A 15,807-nucleotide genomic window follows, 5' to 3' on the forward strand; every position below is an offset into this window, starting at 1 on the left:
TATATATATATATATATATATATATATAAAGAAGTATAATCTTAAAAAATGCTTTTTACAAACCAAGAATTGAGGGGGCTGAATATGAATGTTATAATTATCAAAGCAATGAATGAATGTAACAAAATACTAAAGAAAACATGTAGAGAATATGAAAAAAAATATTGCAAATGAAGGGGAAAAGAATCCAAAGAAATTCTGGAAACATGTTCAAGGACAAATGAAAACAAACATGGGTATTAGTACTCTTAAAAAACAACGACAGATGGTTCCCTGGCAGTGTCTGATGAAGAAAAAGCAGAAACTCTAAGTAGGGGTTTTGTTTTTTTTTGTTTTTTTTTCTCAAAAGTGTGTTGTGATATAAAAACTCCTCTTGCTGTTGAGAAGAAATTACCAGAATTAAATAGTAATAAGGCTCAAGGACCAGATAAGATTCCACCTAAAGTGCTAAAAGAGGCTAGCAGGGAGCTATCTATATTGCTGTGTCAGCTTTTTCATAAATCACTAGAAACTGGTATACTTTCAAAAGATTGGGAAAAAACTTGAAGTAACAGCAATTTTCAAAAAGGGTACAAAATCAGATGCCAGTAAGCTTAACCTGTATTGTTTGTAAGGTGCTGGAGTCTGTTATAAGAGATGCCACAGCAGAACATTTTACTGATAATAATTCATATGCAGAATGTCAGCGGGGTTTCAGATGAAGGTGTTCATGTATAAATCAGCTACTTGAAGTTATGGAAGACCTTACCAGCTTAATGGATGATAGTCAACCAGTTGATATTGTTTATCTTGATTTCAAGAAGGTGTTCAGTTCTGTCCCGCATTGACGACTATTGATAAAACTCCAGTCTTATGGTATCCAGGGTGGTGTATTTCAGTGGATAAGCAACTTTTTACACAAGGGTACATGTGGGTGAACATTTATCAAATAAAATTGATGTTCTCAGTGGCATCCCACAAGGCAGTATTCTGGGTCCAATCCTATTTACAATATGTATCAATGATCTGCCAGATGAAATCCAAAGCATATGTAAAGTATTTGCTGATGATACAAAATCTATAATAAAGCAGCTGATAATGTCATTCAAAAAGATTGAAAGATGTTGCATGAATGGTCAGATACATGGAACCTCTGTTTTAACGTATCAAAATGTAAGGTTATGCACATTGGCAAACAAAACCTTGGTTAAGACTACACTTTGCATATGGGTAATCATGTTCAAATTATAAATGCACGTAAAGAGGAAAAGATCTAGGAGTGACAAATTAACTTATAATTTCCTTTGGGCCTCACATCCAGAGAATTATAAATAAAGCTAACCAAATGATTGGAATTATAATTAAAGTTTTTACTTTTAAAGATAAGGTTATGCTTTTGAAATTATATAAGGCTTTTATTAGACCTCATTTGGAATATGGGAATGTTGTGTGGTATCCTACATGGAAATATCAATCAATAACTATTGAAAATGTTCAAAGGAGTGCTACCAAAATGTTGAAGGAATGCCAGAATATGACGTATGGAGAAAGATTAAAGTATTTAGATTCATACTCTCTGAAGGGATGAAGGATTAGGAGAGATTTGATACAGACTTACAAAATTATTAACAACATTGAGGACATTAATTGATACTAACATTTTTTTTACTCTTCGCTAATCAAGCATAACAAGAAATTCTGAAGGAAAAATATTTGTTCAACCATAATGTACTAACAAAAGAAAATATGATTTTTCTATTCGTGTTGTTAACATGTGGAACTCACTACCACCTTCAGTTAAATTTGCAAAAGATATCAATTAACAGTTTTAAGAACTTTCTGGACTGCGATCCAAAATTCGGTAATATGTTTTTTTTAAATTTGACGAATGATTGCTTTCATATATCTAAAATGAAGCATGCAATGCAAACCAAAAAGATATTCATACAAAGAGGGGGCCGCGAGGCCTATAAGGCAAAAATGCCAGTCCCAACTGCTACATGAGGTGGCTTGATATGGTTATGTTTCAGTGTGTCGAAAATATTACTTGTACTTGTACTTACTTGTACTTGTATATTGCGGTGTTGAAGGCCTAACCGGCCTGTTCACCGATCCAGAAATATCTCTCACTTGTTATGCAGCATGCGTGGCATATTAAAGGTGACAGGCTGGGTCGTACAGTGTAGGCAGGCTCTTCCAATGCGTGTCCAGTCTGTTTTTAAAGGCGTTTACTGATGGGGCGGTCACCACACTATCAGGGAGGCCATTCCATACAGTGACGACTCTCTGGGAAAAATACCCAGCACGCAAGCTCAGCCTGCAATGACCCTTGGCCAGCTTGAGGGTGTTTCCCCGGGTGTCCCTGCCTTGAAAGAGGTGCAGCATGGGTCGATCTGTGTCGTATATTCCGTGTACGTACTTGTCACCTCTTGTTCGGTGATGTTCCAGGCTAGGCAGTCTCAGACTAGCGAGACGCTCTGGGTAGGACAGCTGCTTCAGGGAGCCTATCAGGCGGGTTGCTCGCCTCTGTACATCCTCTATGTCAGTGCGTAGGGTCTTGTGTCTTGGCTGCCAAACTGAATGACCATATTCAATGACTGGTCTCACCAGGGACTTATAGAGCGAGACAAAGGTTTCTGGCGTGAGATGGTCGAAAGACCTTCTTATGACCCCTAGGACTTTGTTGGCTTTTGCTGTTGCATGTGCCACATGATTTTTTAAGCTTAGGTCTTTGTCCACCAGTACACCCAGGTCTCTCTGTACGTCACTCTCCTCCAGCCAATGTGTGCATTCCACTCCCAGAGGATCCCGTCCTCTCATGCAGTAGTGGGCTGCTTCCTTAGGGTTGCCCAATCTTAGGACGCTGCATTTATCTGGATGGAAACGGAGTTGCCAGTCCATGGACCATTGCTGTAATCGATTTAGGTCCTCTTGAAGCATACCCCTCGACTCACTATCGTCACTGCATGAGAAAATCTTGGTGTCATCTGCAAAGAGCTCGACATGACTGTGGACATGACGTGGCAGGTCATTGATGTAAATGACGAAAAGTAGAGGCCCTAAGACGCTGCCTTGAGGGATGCCGCTCGTCACCTTTGCCTGCTCTGATCTTACGCCGTTAACTATAACTATATTGTTCCAGTTCAAGTTCATAATAACGCATGATAAGATTTTTGAGAAAAGAAAAGAAAAGAAACCACTGACAATTCCTGTCAATACAAATTAAGGTGCTCGAGTCCTGCTTAGTGGTCCAGGAAAGAAAAATCGAAAGTATTATTGGGTATACGCATGCGCTCCAGATGAATTGTCTCCCTTATAAAAACTTCCGGATTAATATTTGTTCGATGACCTTAATGGTGTAGACGCCAATAGGGTAGGTTTGTTCGCAGCACTTGGTATGTTGAAAACGCAGATATTTTGATCATAGTTTGTAGTTCGAGAAGTGGTGTACCTATCTGCACACAGTATATTATCAAGGGATACAAAGTTATAGTAAAATCAACTGCCAGTATTATTTGTGTGATCGTGTAGTTTGTACAGAACAAAAATAGAGTTTGTACAGAACAAATGTAATCTTCCACCTGGATGCTTCCACTTCACTTAAATGCGTTCATACGCGCGCGCGCGCGCGCGCACACACACACACACACACACACACACACACAAACACACACATAGATTTAAACTCCAATTCCCTACTTTAGTGTACAAAGGAAGACACTGTAAAGTGTTCAAGTGTGGACACTATCACAATATCAGGCATTGTGTGTGTGTGTGTGTGTGTGTGTGTGTGTGTGTGTGCGCGCGCGCGTGTGTGGTTTCTTTCATATTTGTTTTGCTTTCTCCAGTTAAATCAGATCTACAAAGATCAAAGAGTGAAGCAGAAAAGATGGGTGGCAGTGAATCCAAAGGAGAAGTTGTGTCGGTTAAGCCGCCAGAGGAGGCGCGACCTGGACCTCCCTATCCTGGACCTGAGGCTAAATACAAGTTTATGGACACAAATGTATGATCAGTTGTTTTTCTTCTGGATATTTTTCAAAACTATATTGGGTTGCAGAAATCTTCTCTGTCTGTCTTTTACTCAGTCTACCACATTTGTATGCACATGCACTCACGCATGCCCACACGCACATGCGCACACACACACACACACACACACACACACACACACACACATACACTCACAGAGGCACTCATACACACACACACACACACACACACGCGCGCGCACAGAGGCTTCCATTCATGTTTTCATTCATGTACACACACACACAAATGCACACACACACACACAAACAATCACACACACGCACACCTTGGCTGTTATTGTTTACTACGTTGTATGGATCATTCTACAGGTGATTGTCAGGTTCAGCACCATTCTTCATCTGCTTCACATCCCCTGTGTCAGATCAGGAACTCTCCTTCTTCCACTTCATTCAAGTCTTCACTCAAAACCCACTTCTTAAAAACCATGTAGAAACCACTGCCCCACCCCATTGTTCTCATTTTGTTAATGTGTACTTCTGGTCAGTATGTTTGTGTGTGTGTGTGTGTGTGTGTGTGTGTGTGTGTGTGTGTGTACCTGTTTTTGTGAGGCATTTGAAGCCCTATTAGTAGGCACAATATAAATTCACATTATCAGTAAACTTTGAACAGTTATTACTTTGCCAGCAGTGAAAAACAATTTTCTTGCTAGTATTATGAAACCACATACAAAACAAGTGCTTGAAATTGCTTGAACTGTGGCAAAACTTCATGATCAGTAAATTGCATGGAAGTTTATCAAGAGTTGTGTCCCTTATTGAACAGTTTCTGACTCGGTGCGTAATAATTGTTATTGTGATATTTCAAGTTTTTTGGTGTGTTTTTTTTTCTTAACTGACAGAATTGCTTGCATAGTAAAGACCATGTCATTTATGTTCCGGACAATGATAATGCAAAACAACTAATTAGTGGAATGTAACAAAACATTAGACTCGTCACACCAGAGTTTTATCTGCTCTTTCAACATTATTGTGTTACTGCTGTAGGACTTTTTTTCACAGCATAGACGTAAGCCTCCAGTATGTCAAAGTCAGGTTGTTGTTTTTTTTCTACCAGATTATCTTTAATCTTTTATGTCCGTTAGTGTTAGCTGGTCTTTTTTTATTATTTTTTTTATCAAGTATTAAAAATTGACACTTGATCATTTTCAGGTTGTGATCAGTAGTAAGGTGACATTCAGTTTTATGTCTTCACCAATGCTGACCAGCAACATTGACAATTACTACCCTCTCCTGGCTGCTCAGTATGCTGAAGGATATCGCCTCTTGTCTTTTTACCGAATTCCAGGGCAGCAGCAGTTGCAAGGATTTTTCAGTACCTCTATGGCCCTTGGTTTTCAGGTATGGCCATAAGAAATTTGAGTGTAATTGATAATCACAATGGTTATGATGATGATGACAATATATAATAATGATACAGCACCTATAACTACTATCACTGCTACTGATAATGGTTATGATATTACTGCTACAACTACTGCTTCTCCTGCTAGTAATAATAACAATGATATAGCATTTTCTAACATCTCAACTTGCTTGAAAATAACATTCATGCATGTCAGTCACTGAGTTTGACGAAAAACACACAAAAATCTCCCCACATCCCCATCCCCCACACATCTTCTTACACTCACACACACACGCACACACACACACACACACACACACACAGATGAGCAAAGCCATTTGCAACAGATTTAACCTAGTCGTAAAAAATAGCAGGCTTTATGTTTCTGTCCCTGTTTCTCTCTGTGTGTGTCTCTGTCTCTGTCTCTGTCTCTCTCTCTTTCTTTCTCTCTCACACTCTCTAGGGCCAACATGAAGCAGACCTGACTGTGCCTTCCAATCCTTCACGTGCCGTGTGTTGTGCACATGACTAAGAACAGGAGTCAAGGATCCAGTGATCCAGGTCCATATTCCATGGGTTATCGTTATGGAAGTAAACTTACATGTGGCTCTGAAAATGTAATATTGCTTCCGAAATAAGAGTGATACAGTCACACATCATGTCAAAAAAACCAAAAAAAAAAAAAAAACCCAAACAAACCAAAAAAAGAAAGGACCATTTATATAGATAATCTTGTGACTTGCAGCCCATGAATACAAAAGTAGAGGAAGAAGAAAGAAGCATTGATTCATGGACAGACGTTTCATTTTTTTGTTGTTGTTTTTGTTTTGTATAGAATTATCATACTGTGTGTGAGCTAAGCATCGTGCCTTGAAGTAGGCATTTAAATAGTGGGCTTATTATTTTTGCAAAATGTAGCAATTGTTATATCCATTGTGTGTTATTTATCAAGCGGAGCATATACTGTGTTGAACATGTTTATTAATGAATCAGTGTTGACTTAGTGGGCACATGAACAAACCTAATTTGTGTAGTTTTGTTGATGAATTCTTATTTATTCAATCACTTTCTGTTTTTTGAATATACAGAAATGTTGATTTCTAATTAATAATAACAGTCATCATTATGACAGAAATGATAATAATCCAAATGATAAAATAATATCACTTATTTTCAGTCTAATATCATCATCTTAGATGAACAGACTAGAAATAAATAAATGAACTATGTTTTTCATGTCACCTTCCTATCAGCGAGCATGTCAACAATTTCTCATTCTCAGATGACAGAGAGATTTTTTTTTTTGGTATTTTGTATTGTAAGATGTGCACATCTAACTAATTCAGTGTCTGTAAGGATCTGAGTTCAAAATCTGGCCTCACCCTTTCTGCCAAGTTTGACTGGAAAATCAAATTGAGCTTCCAGTAATTTGAATGCGGTGATAAACTGAGGTCCCTTGTGCAGCATAAACTTGCATGTATGATGGGTTATGCTGCTGGTCAGACATCTACCCAGCAGATGTGGTGTCATGTGTATGGAATTGTCTGAACGCAGTGATGCCTCATCACTGAAACTCATCTAGTGAGTGAATGACTCTGGGCAGGGGATTTTCTGCCGTTACCCTGCCGCTCCACGCAGAGAAAGCTGGCAGCTGCGGATCGAGAAGTCGACTATCCAGTTAGCGGCTCAGTACAATGGGATCATAGCGTTCAACCCCAGCGTGGTGACGGACTCGAGCCACCTCTTGGAGAGCATCACACGCAATGCTCTGGGGGGAGGGCGCCTGATCTGCATTGAAATGACCGGGGGTCAGCAGGCTGGGAGCATGCGGCAGGCTATGAGAGGCTTGTCACCATGTGAGTTCCTTTTCCTCCTTGTTAGGAAAAAAAGAAGTCATTTTTATACATCTAAACAAGACAAATAGAAGTAAGAAATGGAGAGAAAAAAAGAAAGAAATTAGAATAAGAGAAAGAATGCATTAATATGTCACAAAATGAAATAGAAAGAGACACACACACACACACACACACACACACACACACACACACAAAATCAGCATTCAAGTGACAAACAATCCATCCAGCATTTTTCGTCACCTTTTTCATTTTCACCTTGGAGGCTAGGATCAGAGGATATGTGTTTGTATCCGTCTGTGCACCAGCAAGTATGTGTGTGTGTGTGTGTGTGTGTGTGTGTGTGTGTGTGTGTGTGTGTGTGAGTCTGTCTGTCTCTGGCTGTGCACCTGCAAGTGTAAGTGTATCTGTCTCTGTCTCTGAACATGCAAGTATGTTCATGTATATTTGTCTCACTGTTGGCAATCGCTTTGTGTGTGTGTGTGTGTGTGTGTGTGAGGTGATTATAGCCAAGTCTTGGTGTGTGTCTCTCCACTCCACTCACCCCCCCTTCACCCACCCCCCCAAAAAAAGAAAGGTGAAGAAATAGTAGAAAGTGGCTGGTTTCTGACATGACTTTTATGGCAGTTTTGGAAGGACCCTGAGTGAGTTACTTCCCTTGCTAAACAATTGAAACGTTTGACATGACTCCACCTCCACAGACACACACACACACACACACACACACACACACACACACACACACATCACGCACGGATGCATGCATGAAACAACTCACACACATACACACACACACACACACACACATATGTGGTTATATGTGTGTCTTGATATATGGGTGTTTTTGGTTGTGCATGCTGTCGGTCTATGTGTACTTTGCTGGTTATGGCATGTCACTGGTTTATGTGTGTGTTGACGGCGACCGACACAGTGATGGGAGTGGACCTGTTCTACGAGATCCCTGACACGCCTGGAGCGATGCAGTACGTGTACAACGTTGTGTCCGTTCCCATCAGGCTCACTGTGCGCATGGGGTTCAGGCCTTCCCCTGTGGCTCACTGCGACTGGATGGGCGTCCTGGCCGACAGCCTCAGCAAAGGGTGGCGCCTGATCGAGATCTTCATGGACAAGGGAATCCTCGCACGAGTAAGTGAGCGTTGGTGGTGTATGTAGTTCATAGAGTGAAGGACTTGTGTTTTGGGGTGTACAGGGTTAGCATGAAATTGTACAGACATGCCATGTGCTGAATTCTGAGCAGACTTTGCTTCAGTCGAGTGCATTTTGCTATGCTGTTACACTTTTGTGGAAAATACTAGGTTGTATGAAAAAGATGTGTACCTATCAGAGTGGATTTCTTCTACAGAATTTGCCAGAGGACAACACTTTTGTTGCTGTGGTTCTTTTTCAGCGCACCAAGTGCATGCTGCACACAGGACCACAAATTGTTTCATCCAAATGACTAGATGCTATGTTCCGGTTGTACTTTGGAGAAAGGGAGAAAGCAGGAATCGAACCCACACCCTCACAGACACTGTGTTAGCAGATAAGCATCTTAACCTTTCTGTCATCTGCCTCAAAGGTGGACTCACAAGCCTCTGCTTGTTCTTCAAGGCCTGTTTACTGATTGGGTTGTTCGACAGTCCTTAAATTTTTTTTTTTTTTTTTTTTTTTTTGGGGGGGGGGTTATTATCCACCTTCCGGGCCAGGCTTCATCCAGGAATTTGTCCAGAGGCAGGGCAGACACTTGTGCCTCAAGCACCTTGCGCATTGTTGTCAGCCTCATCTGCTGTCTGCAGGTGTGAAGAGTTGGCAGCTGGAGCTTTACTAATTCACTATGACAAAAGCAACCCAAGAACTCTTTCACAGTGGACACAGTAACACTAACAAAATGATTACAGATGAACTTAAACTTCAATACAGTCAGTTCTAATGTCTGACCCGGCAATGAAGTCATTGGACATGTTGCTGATCAGGGTAATGAGGTCAATTTAAAGATCAGACAGTAGATGTTTGCTACTGTGATGACTAAATTGACCATAGATATTTTGACAGAATGGAGCATATTGAACTGTGACATTTGCTGAAGAGGGGTATCTCACATCTCTGCCTTCAGTAAGAGAATGTTTGGTTGAAGCCTGACCAAAAAAATGCTTCACTGATATATTGTAGAAATACCTGAGTCGTTTACAACTAACAACTGACATGCTGCAAAAGGAGGTGACTCACTGACCGGTCAGTTACAGCTAACAACTGACATGCTGTGAGTGGTGGTGACTGACTAACCAGTCAGTAGTAACTATCGACTGACATGCTGTGAGTGGTGGTGACTGACTAACCAGTCAGTAGTAACTATCGACTGACATGCTGTGAGTGGTGGTGACTCACTGACAGGTCAGTTACAGCTAACAACTGACATGATGTGAACAGAGGTGATTAACTGACCAGTCAGTTACAGCTAACAACTGACATGATGTGAACAGAGGTGATTAACTGACAGATTGTGTTCGTTCTCCAGAAGGGGGGTTTCCAGGCTTCCTTGAATTCCTTGTGGTTCTTTGAGAAGCCGGCGTACTGCCGGGATGACCCCACACCAATCTATGAGGGCACGGTGATCACCCACGAGATCAAGATCAAGACGACATCTTTCGGGTCAACAAGCACCACGACCCGATGGGAACCTGTCATCTCTGACATGGGCAGCAAAGGCTGGGAGCTGGCCTGCATCCTGGAGCTCCCTGAGTATCGCATGACAGGCATCGCCACAGCCTACATGGTGTGCAAGTTGTTTTTCCAGCGCCCTATTTTACCCACATCTAGGGTTGAGGCTTCAGCTCCCTCTGACCTTCCGCCACCTTACGATATCGCCGTGCGTATGCCGGCGGTTGGGTGGAGACAGGGGGGAGAACTGGCTGAGGGAGGTTATCACCCTCCACCTGCTACCGTTGAGCCTTTTCCTCCCGCCCCTGAAAAGATGGGACACTGAGGAGCATGCAGTGACAGCAATAATTACAGTAACACTGCGTCTTTATTGTCCAGTTTAAAGACCAGAATGGAGTGAGTATGGACAGCAAGAATTACAGTAACACTGGGTCTTTATTGTCCAGTTTAAAGACCAGAATGGAGTGAGTATGGACAGCAAGAATTACAGTAACACTGCGTCTTTATTGTCCATCACTCAGTTTAAAGCATTTTCTCTCTCATGTTTTTTGAATTCTTGAATTTATAATTTTTACATTACTGACCATGGAAACGCAAGTGCTGATTATAGAGTTTAGGGAGGAAATGGATGATTTGTAAATTTTGGTGCTGACATCATTACATATAATTTTGTTTGTGTTCATTTTCTTGGTGTTTTTTTTGTTTTGTTTTTTTCCAGTTCAGATTTTTTTAAATTTTATTTTATTTTTTTATACCTAGCCCTATTTGTAATGATACATCTTTTTACCTGAAGTTGTTTTCTCTTTTCATTTATTTGTGTGTCTGTCTGTTTCCAACTCTGTGTGTGGGTTTTTTTTGTGTTTGTGTGTGTTTGTGTGTGTGTGTGTGTCTGGTTCTTTCATCTGTATGAATTTATTCTAGAGCTCCTTCTGATTTATTGTTCATCTCCAGCCTTTATAACAGGGTGCATTTGTAGAGTGTCTTTCGGCACTCAGAACATGGGTGGTGTCCATTGACGTTTTCTCCTGCTGTGTATACATATTTCAATATTTTTGGTACAGGTGTGAGTATATAATTCATATATGGATGTGTATATACATACATATATATATATATATATATATATATATATATATATATATATATATACACACACATAACACTTTACATTGCATGTTTTTTTTCTGCTGTGCATGCATATTTGAATATTTTTGTTACAGGTGTGAGTATGTAATTTGTATATGTATGTAATTTTTATATACAGACACTCAACTTTATACTGCATGTTGTTGTTTTTTTCCTGCTGTGTATGCATATTTAGATATTTTTTTTATTACAAGTATGTGTATATGATTTATATAATTATATTTGTAACTTTTTATACATACACTTTTTATTGCTTTTTGTTTTCCTTCTGTGTATGCATATTTAGATATTTTGGTTTCAAGTATGTGTGTTTGCTTTACAGACATATGATTTCTATATAATGGCATATTTTTTTCTTTATTGTTTTTGTTTCTTTTTCTGTTTGGATTCCTTTCCAGAGAGAGGTGGTGGAAAGCCCATACCATTGGCATATTCTGCACCTGTTTTGTGAAATGTGATTTATTTACTCCCTTCCATACCATAGGCACATTCTGCACCTGTTTGGTGAAATGTGATTTATTTACTCCCTTCCATACCATAGGCACATTCTGCACCTGTTTTGTGAAATGTGATTTATTTATTCCCTTCCATACCATAGGCACATTCTGCACCTGTTTGGTGAAATGTGATTTATTTACTCCCTTCCATACCATAGGCACATTCTGCACCTGTTTTGTGAAATGTGATTTATTTACTCCCTTCCATACCATAGGCACATTCTGCACCTGTTTTGTGAAATGTGATTTATTTACTCCCTTCCATACCACAGGCATATTCTGCACCTGTTTTGTGAAATGTGATTTATTTACTCCCTTCCACACTATAGGCACATTCTGCAGCTGTTTGGTGAAATGTGATTTATTTACTCCCTTTTTTTCATATCAACGTCTTGAGTGCTCCAGGATAGAAATTTTCATACCCTTCCAGTGTGCAAAAAAAGTGCCCCAGGACCAAACTTTCCATCCCCGTCATTGAAGGAGTTTTCCTATTGCAAAATAATTAAAGTCATGTGAAGTTGTCATGGATAGTGTGCTCATTTTCCTCTCAGAAAAGTATTGGTTATGTATACTTTCTTTCAGTTGTCTGCCTGCTAGAATTTAAAAAAAAAAAAAAAAAAAAGAAAGAAAAAAACCCAAGACATCCATCACCAAAAATCACTTGACAAATTGTTGTCCCTGATCATGAAATAGGCCTGGCACTTTAAGGGTCAAACAGCATTGTTTGTGTCTGATGTGATTTCAGTATGGGTTGTTATTTCACATGTTTCCAGTCTTGATATGACTGTGCAATCTGCTCTGTTTATGTGAGTGTGTGTGTATGTGTGTGTGTGTGTGTGTGTGTGAGAGAAAGAGAGAGAGAGAATATCATGCTTTTTCTGGCGTTATTACCATTACAAAATACATGAATGAAGTTACTGATACTGGATTCAAATGGTTCTAAGTTATCATACATTTCATACTATATGATTCTCTTGTGCTTAAGAACTGATACCATATATAATGAAGGAAGAGATTTGATGAATGTTTCTGCATTGGAAATGAAGAACTGATAACACAATGAAGGAAGAGATATGACTGAATTTTGTATACATTTTAAAAAATGGAACTGTGATCGGATAAAGTACTTTTGGAAAGAAGCCAAAATGATTGAACAGCAAGAAATATTCAACTTAGTGATACTTACACACACACACACACACACACACACACACACACACACACACACACACACACACACACACACACACTGACCAATATTGTTTTTATTTTATAAGATTTTTGAATGGGAAGTTTGTTTTTTCTTATTCTATTCTTATTTATTTCATTATCATCATCCAGAATAACCTCATAATCATTGCCTTTTTGCTTATGCAGCTGCAGCTGTTCTTGTACTTCTTATTTTTCATGTTCAGTTGATATCAGTGCCATTGCTGTCCTAGTTTGATGTGCTTATATTTACATGTATTTACTTATTTGGTTATCTATTTAATTTCTTTTTATATTAATGCTTTTATACAAACACAGGCTAGGCTCTCAATGCTTGACCAGAAAGTCCCAGTTTCTGTGACCTTTCATGCCCTTCTCTCATGGTGACCTCAGTTTCGATCCCTCTCCACTTCTGTGTTTAGGGTGAGTCATGTCAAAGGTCTTCAGTGTTGGCAGATTAATGGGAGACTGTCGTTGGGGGGATGTGGTAGTTGTGTCCACTCTAATAATAATAATGATGGTATTTATATAGCGCTGAATCTTGTGCAGAGACAAATCTAAGCGCTTTCACATCAGTCATTCACACGCATGCATAACTCTAAAACTGAAGAAACTGAAGATAAGGAAGAGGTAGGGGAGGGAGACTATCTTATGAAGAGGTGGGTTTTAAGGCCAGACTTGAAAGAGTTGAGTGCGGACACCTGACAAAGCGAAAGAGGAAGTTCATTCCAATTACAAGGTCCAGAGACAGAGAAAAAACGGCGTCCAACAGTGGAGTGTTTGAATCTGGGTATGCGTAAACAGAGTGGATCCGAAGCCAATTGTAGAGAGCGAGATGGAGTGTTGAGGTGAAGGCAGCCACAAAGATAGGAAGGGGCAGATTTGTGAATACATTTATAACATAGAGTGCTGATCTTCTACTTTACTCTGTGTGAGACAGGTAGCCAGTGGAGATGTTGCAAAATAGGAGTGATGTGCTCAGATCTTTTCTTTCTGAGGACGAGTCGGGCAGCAGAGTTTTGTATGCACTGAAGGGACTGAATGGATGAAGCAGGCAAACCAGACATTAGGGTGTTACAGTAGTCAAGGTGAGAAAGAATGAGAGAAACGACAAGTCTAGATGTTGCATTGGTGGACAGATATTTCCAAATGGAACTGATGCGTCACAATTGACAGTAGCAGGATTGACATGTCTGACTGATAAATTTTTGCATGGACTAAGTGTTGTCAAGGACAACGCTGAGGTTCCTGACTGAGTTGGAAAGAGGGATGGATATACTGCCAAGTTTGATTTTGTCAGCTGTGATAGAAGAGAGTTTAGTTCCTATGATCATTGCTTCAGTTTTGTCTGCGTTCAATTTAACTTATTTAGAGTCATCCAGTTTTGAATGCCCAGGAAGCATTCAGATGTTTCTTGCAAGAGCAAGGACAATTTTTCAGGGGTATCACTCTTCTGAAGTTGAGTGTCATCAGCATAGGAATGATGACTAACTCTGGGGGGGGGTGGGGGGGGGCCTTCACTTACTCAGTCTGACTCTGTAAATAATTTATTATTGTCATTAGTAGGGGCTTAGTAGATGGTGTCCAGTGTACAATAAATCAGAACAGTCACTTCTGAACACCACTGAAGTGACTCAGCCGCAGTGCAAGGTCTCCTCTGGTGAGTGGCCTACTGATGACCTAATATTGATGGTCCCTTGTGGACTGTCGACCCTGGGATTGCACAGAATGATCCCAGGTGTGGCTGTGTATGGGGGACTTGGGATGAGCAGTGTGGGATCAGTGCCATAAAAATGGTGCTGATGATGGGGCAGCCAAAAACATCCACATGCTATGACTCTTCTTTGAAACTGAAACTTAGATTTTGTTAACAAATAATGTGTCAAAAAAAAAGAAAAAAAGAAGAAAAAAAGAGAGTAAAATTCTCTTTGTGATGGAAAGATGGCTCCTCTGTAATGTGACATGTTTGTTATTGTAAAGTGCTTTAGGATGTTTGAAAGGGCGATGTAAAATTTAAATGTGTTATGATGATGATGATGATGATTATTACTATTGTTATATGTTTTACTTTTGTACTCCTTGCCACTGGCCTCTGTATTTCATTGATGATGATGATGATGGTCATTATTGTTGAATGTTTTACTTTTGTACGCACTTCTTGTCAATGGCCAGTATTTTGATTACTTTGTTGATTTTAATTCATCTGAGTGCTGGATGTGAACAGATTTATTCTACTCAAGTGCCATATATAAGTATTTGATACTTTTGTTCCAACAGATATAACATGTGAGTGAGGCAAGGAGAAGAGACGTGTTAAACAAGAAAAAAAGTTACTCATAAAATGATTTGAATTATGTGCCTTTGTCCTGTAAACAGCAACCCCATGTTTAATATTATGCTGGTATTTATTTTACTGGTATCCCATACCTCCTTTTCTCCCATGTTCTGTTATGCTGTTGCCTCTTTCTTGTCATTCCAGTTGACTTGTCCCAAACCAAGCCTTCACTGTCACACTTAGATCATTTTGATGAAGTTCCTGCGCTGGCAGTTCACAGAGAGCTATCAGTGTTGGTTGGCCCTGAGGACCTGACTCGCCCTGAGGTGAAAACATGCAGCGGTGGCCCAGAGTTAACATGTCTGCTCAGGAAGCTGGAGGATTTGAGGGTGCGGGATCGAATCCCACACTCACCAGAAGTTTCTTCCCTTCCACTAGACCTTGGGTGGTGGTCTGGACACTACCAGTCACTCATATGAGATGAGAAACTGAGATCTGAGTGCAGCATGCACTTTGCGCTCATAGAAGAACCCACGGCAACCAAAGGTTCGTCCGTGGCAAAATTCTGAAGAAAAATCCACTTTGATAGTGAAACAAATACTCTTGAATGCAAAAAAAAAAAAGACCAAAATAACCCAGTGGTGCTGCACTGTGTTAATGCGCTCTCCCTGGGGAGAGCAGCCTGAATTTCAGACATGAATCTGATGTGGCAAAAAAAAAAAAAAAAAAAAAAAAAAATTAGAATACAATACATGACAATAACATTCATTAAAAGTGCCAGCAGGAGATGAGGGTG

General features: G+C 40.0%; 1 protein-coding gene across 2 annotated transcripts; it reads left to right on the forward strand.

Moving 5' to 3' along the window:
• Positions 1-3,308: 3,308 nt before the first annotated feature.
• On the forward strand, positions 3,309-11,519 carry LOC143298543 (uncharacterized). 2 transcript variants are annotated; one of them, XM_076611409.1, is made up of 6 exons: positions 3,309-3,352; positions 3,828-3,982; positions 5,178-5,366; positions 6,977-7,229; positions 8,158-8,372; positions 9,742-11,519. In XM_076611409.1, the coding sequence occupies exons 2-6, from the start codon at positions 3,869-3,871 to the stop codon at positions 10,207-10,209; spliced, it is 1,239 nt and encodes a 412-aa protein (XP_076467524.1). In that variant the 5' UTR covers positions 3,309-3,352; positions 3,828-3,868; the 3' UTR covers positions 10,210-11,519. The 2 variants fall into 2 exon arrangements, with proteins under 2 accessions (XP_076467524.1, XP_076467525.1); XM_076611410.1 differs by lacking the exon at positions 3,309-3,352 and adding an exon at positions 3,354-3,374.
• Positions 11,520-15,807: the final 4,288 nt, after the last annotated feature.

The sequence above is a fragment of the Babylonia areolata genome, chromosome 24 (genome assembly GCF_041734735.1).
Source record: "Babylonia areolata isolate BAREFJ2019XMU chromosome 24, ASM4173473v1, whole genome shotgun sequence".
Taxonomy (NCBI): domain Eukaryota; kingdom Metazoa; phylum Mollusca; class Gastropoda; order Neogastropoda; family Buccinidae; genus Babylonia; species Babylonia areolata.

Coding starts and splice junctions, on each gene's coding strand:
- LOC143298543 (XM_076611409.1), top strand. CDS start 3,869: ATGGGTGGCAGTGAATCCAAAGGAGAAGTTGTGTCGGTTAAGCCGCCA. Junction 7,230..8,157: donor TATGAGAGGCTTGTCACCAT/GTGAGTTCCTTT, acceptor CGACCGACACAG/TGATGGGAGTGGACCTGTTC. Junction 8,373..9,741: donor ACAAGGGAATCCTCGCACGA/GTAAGTGAGCGT, acceptor TTCGTTCTCCAG/AAGGGGGGTTTCCAGGCTTC.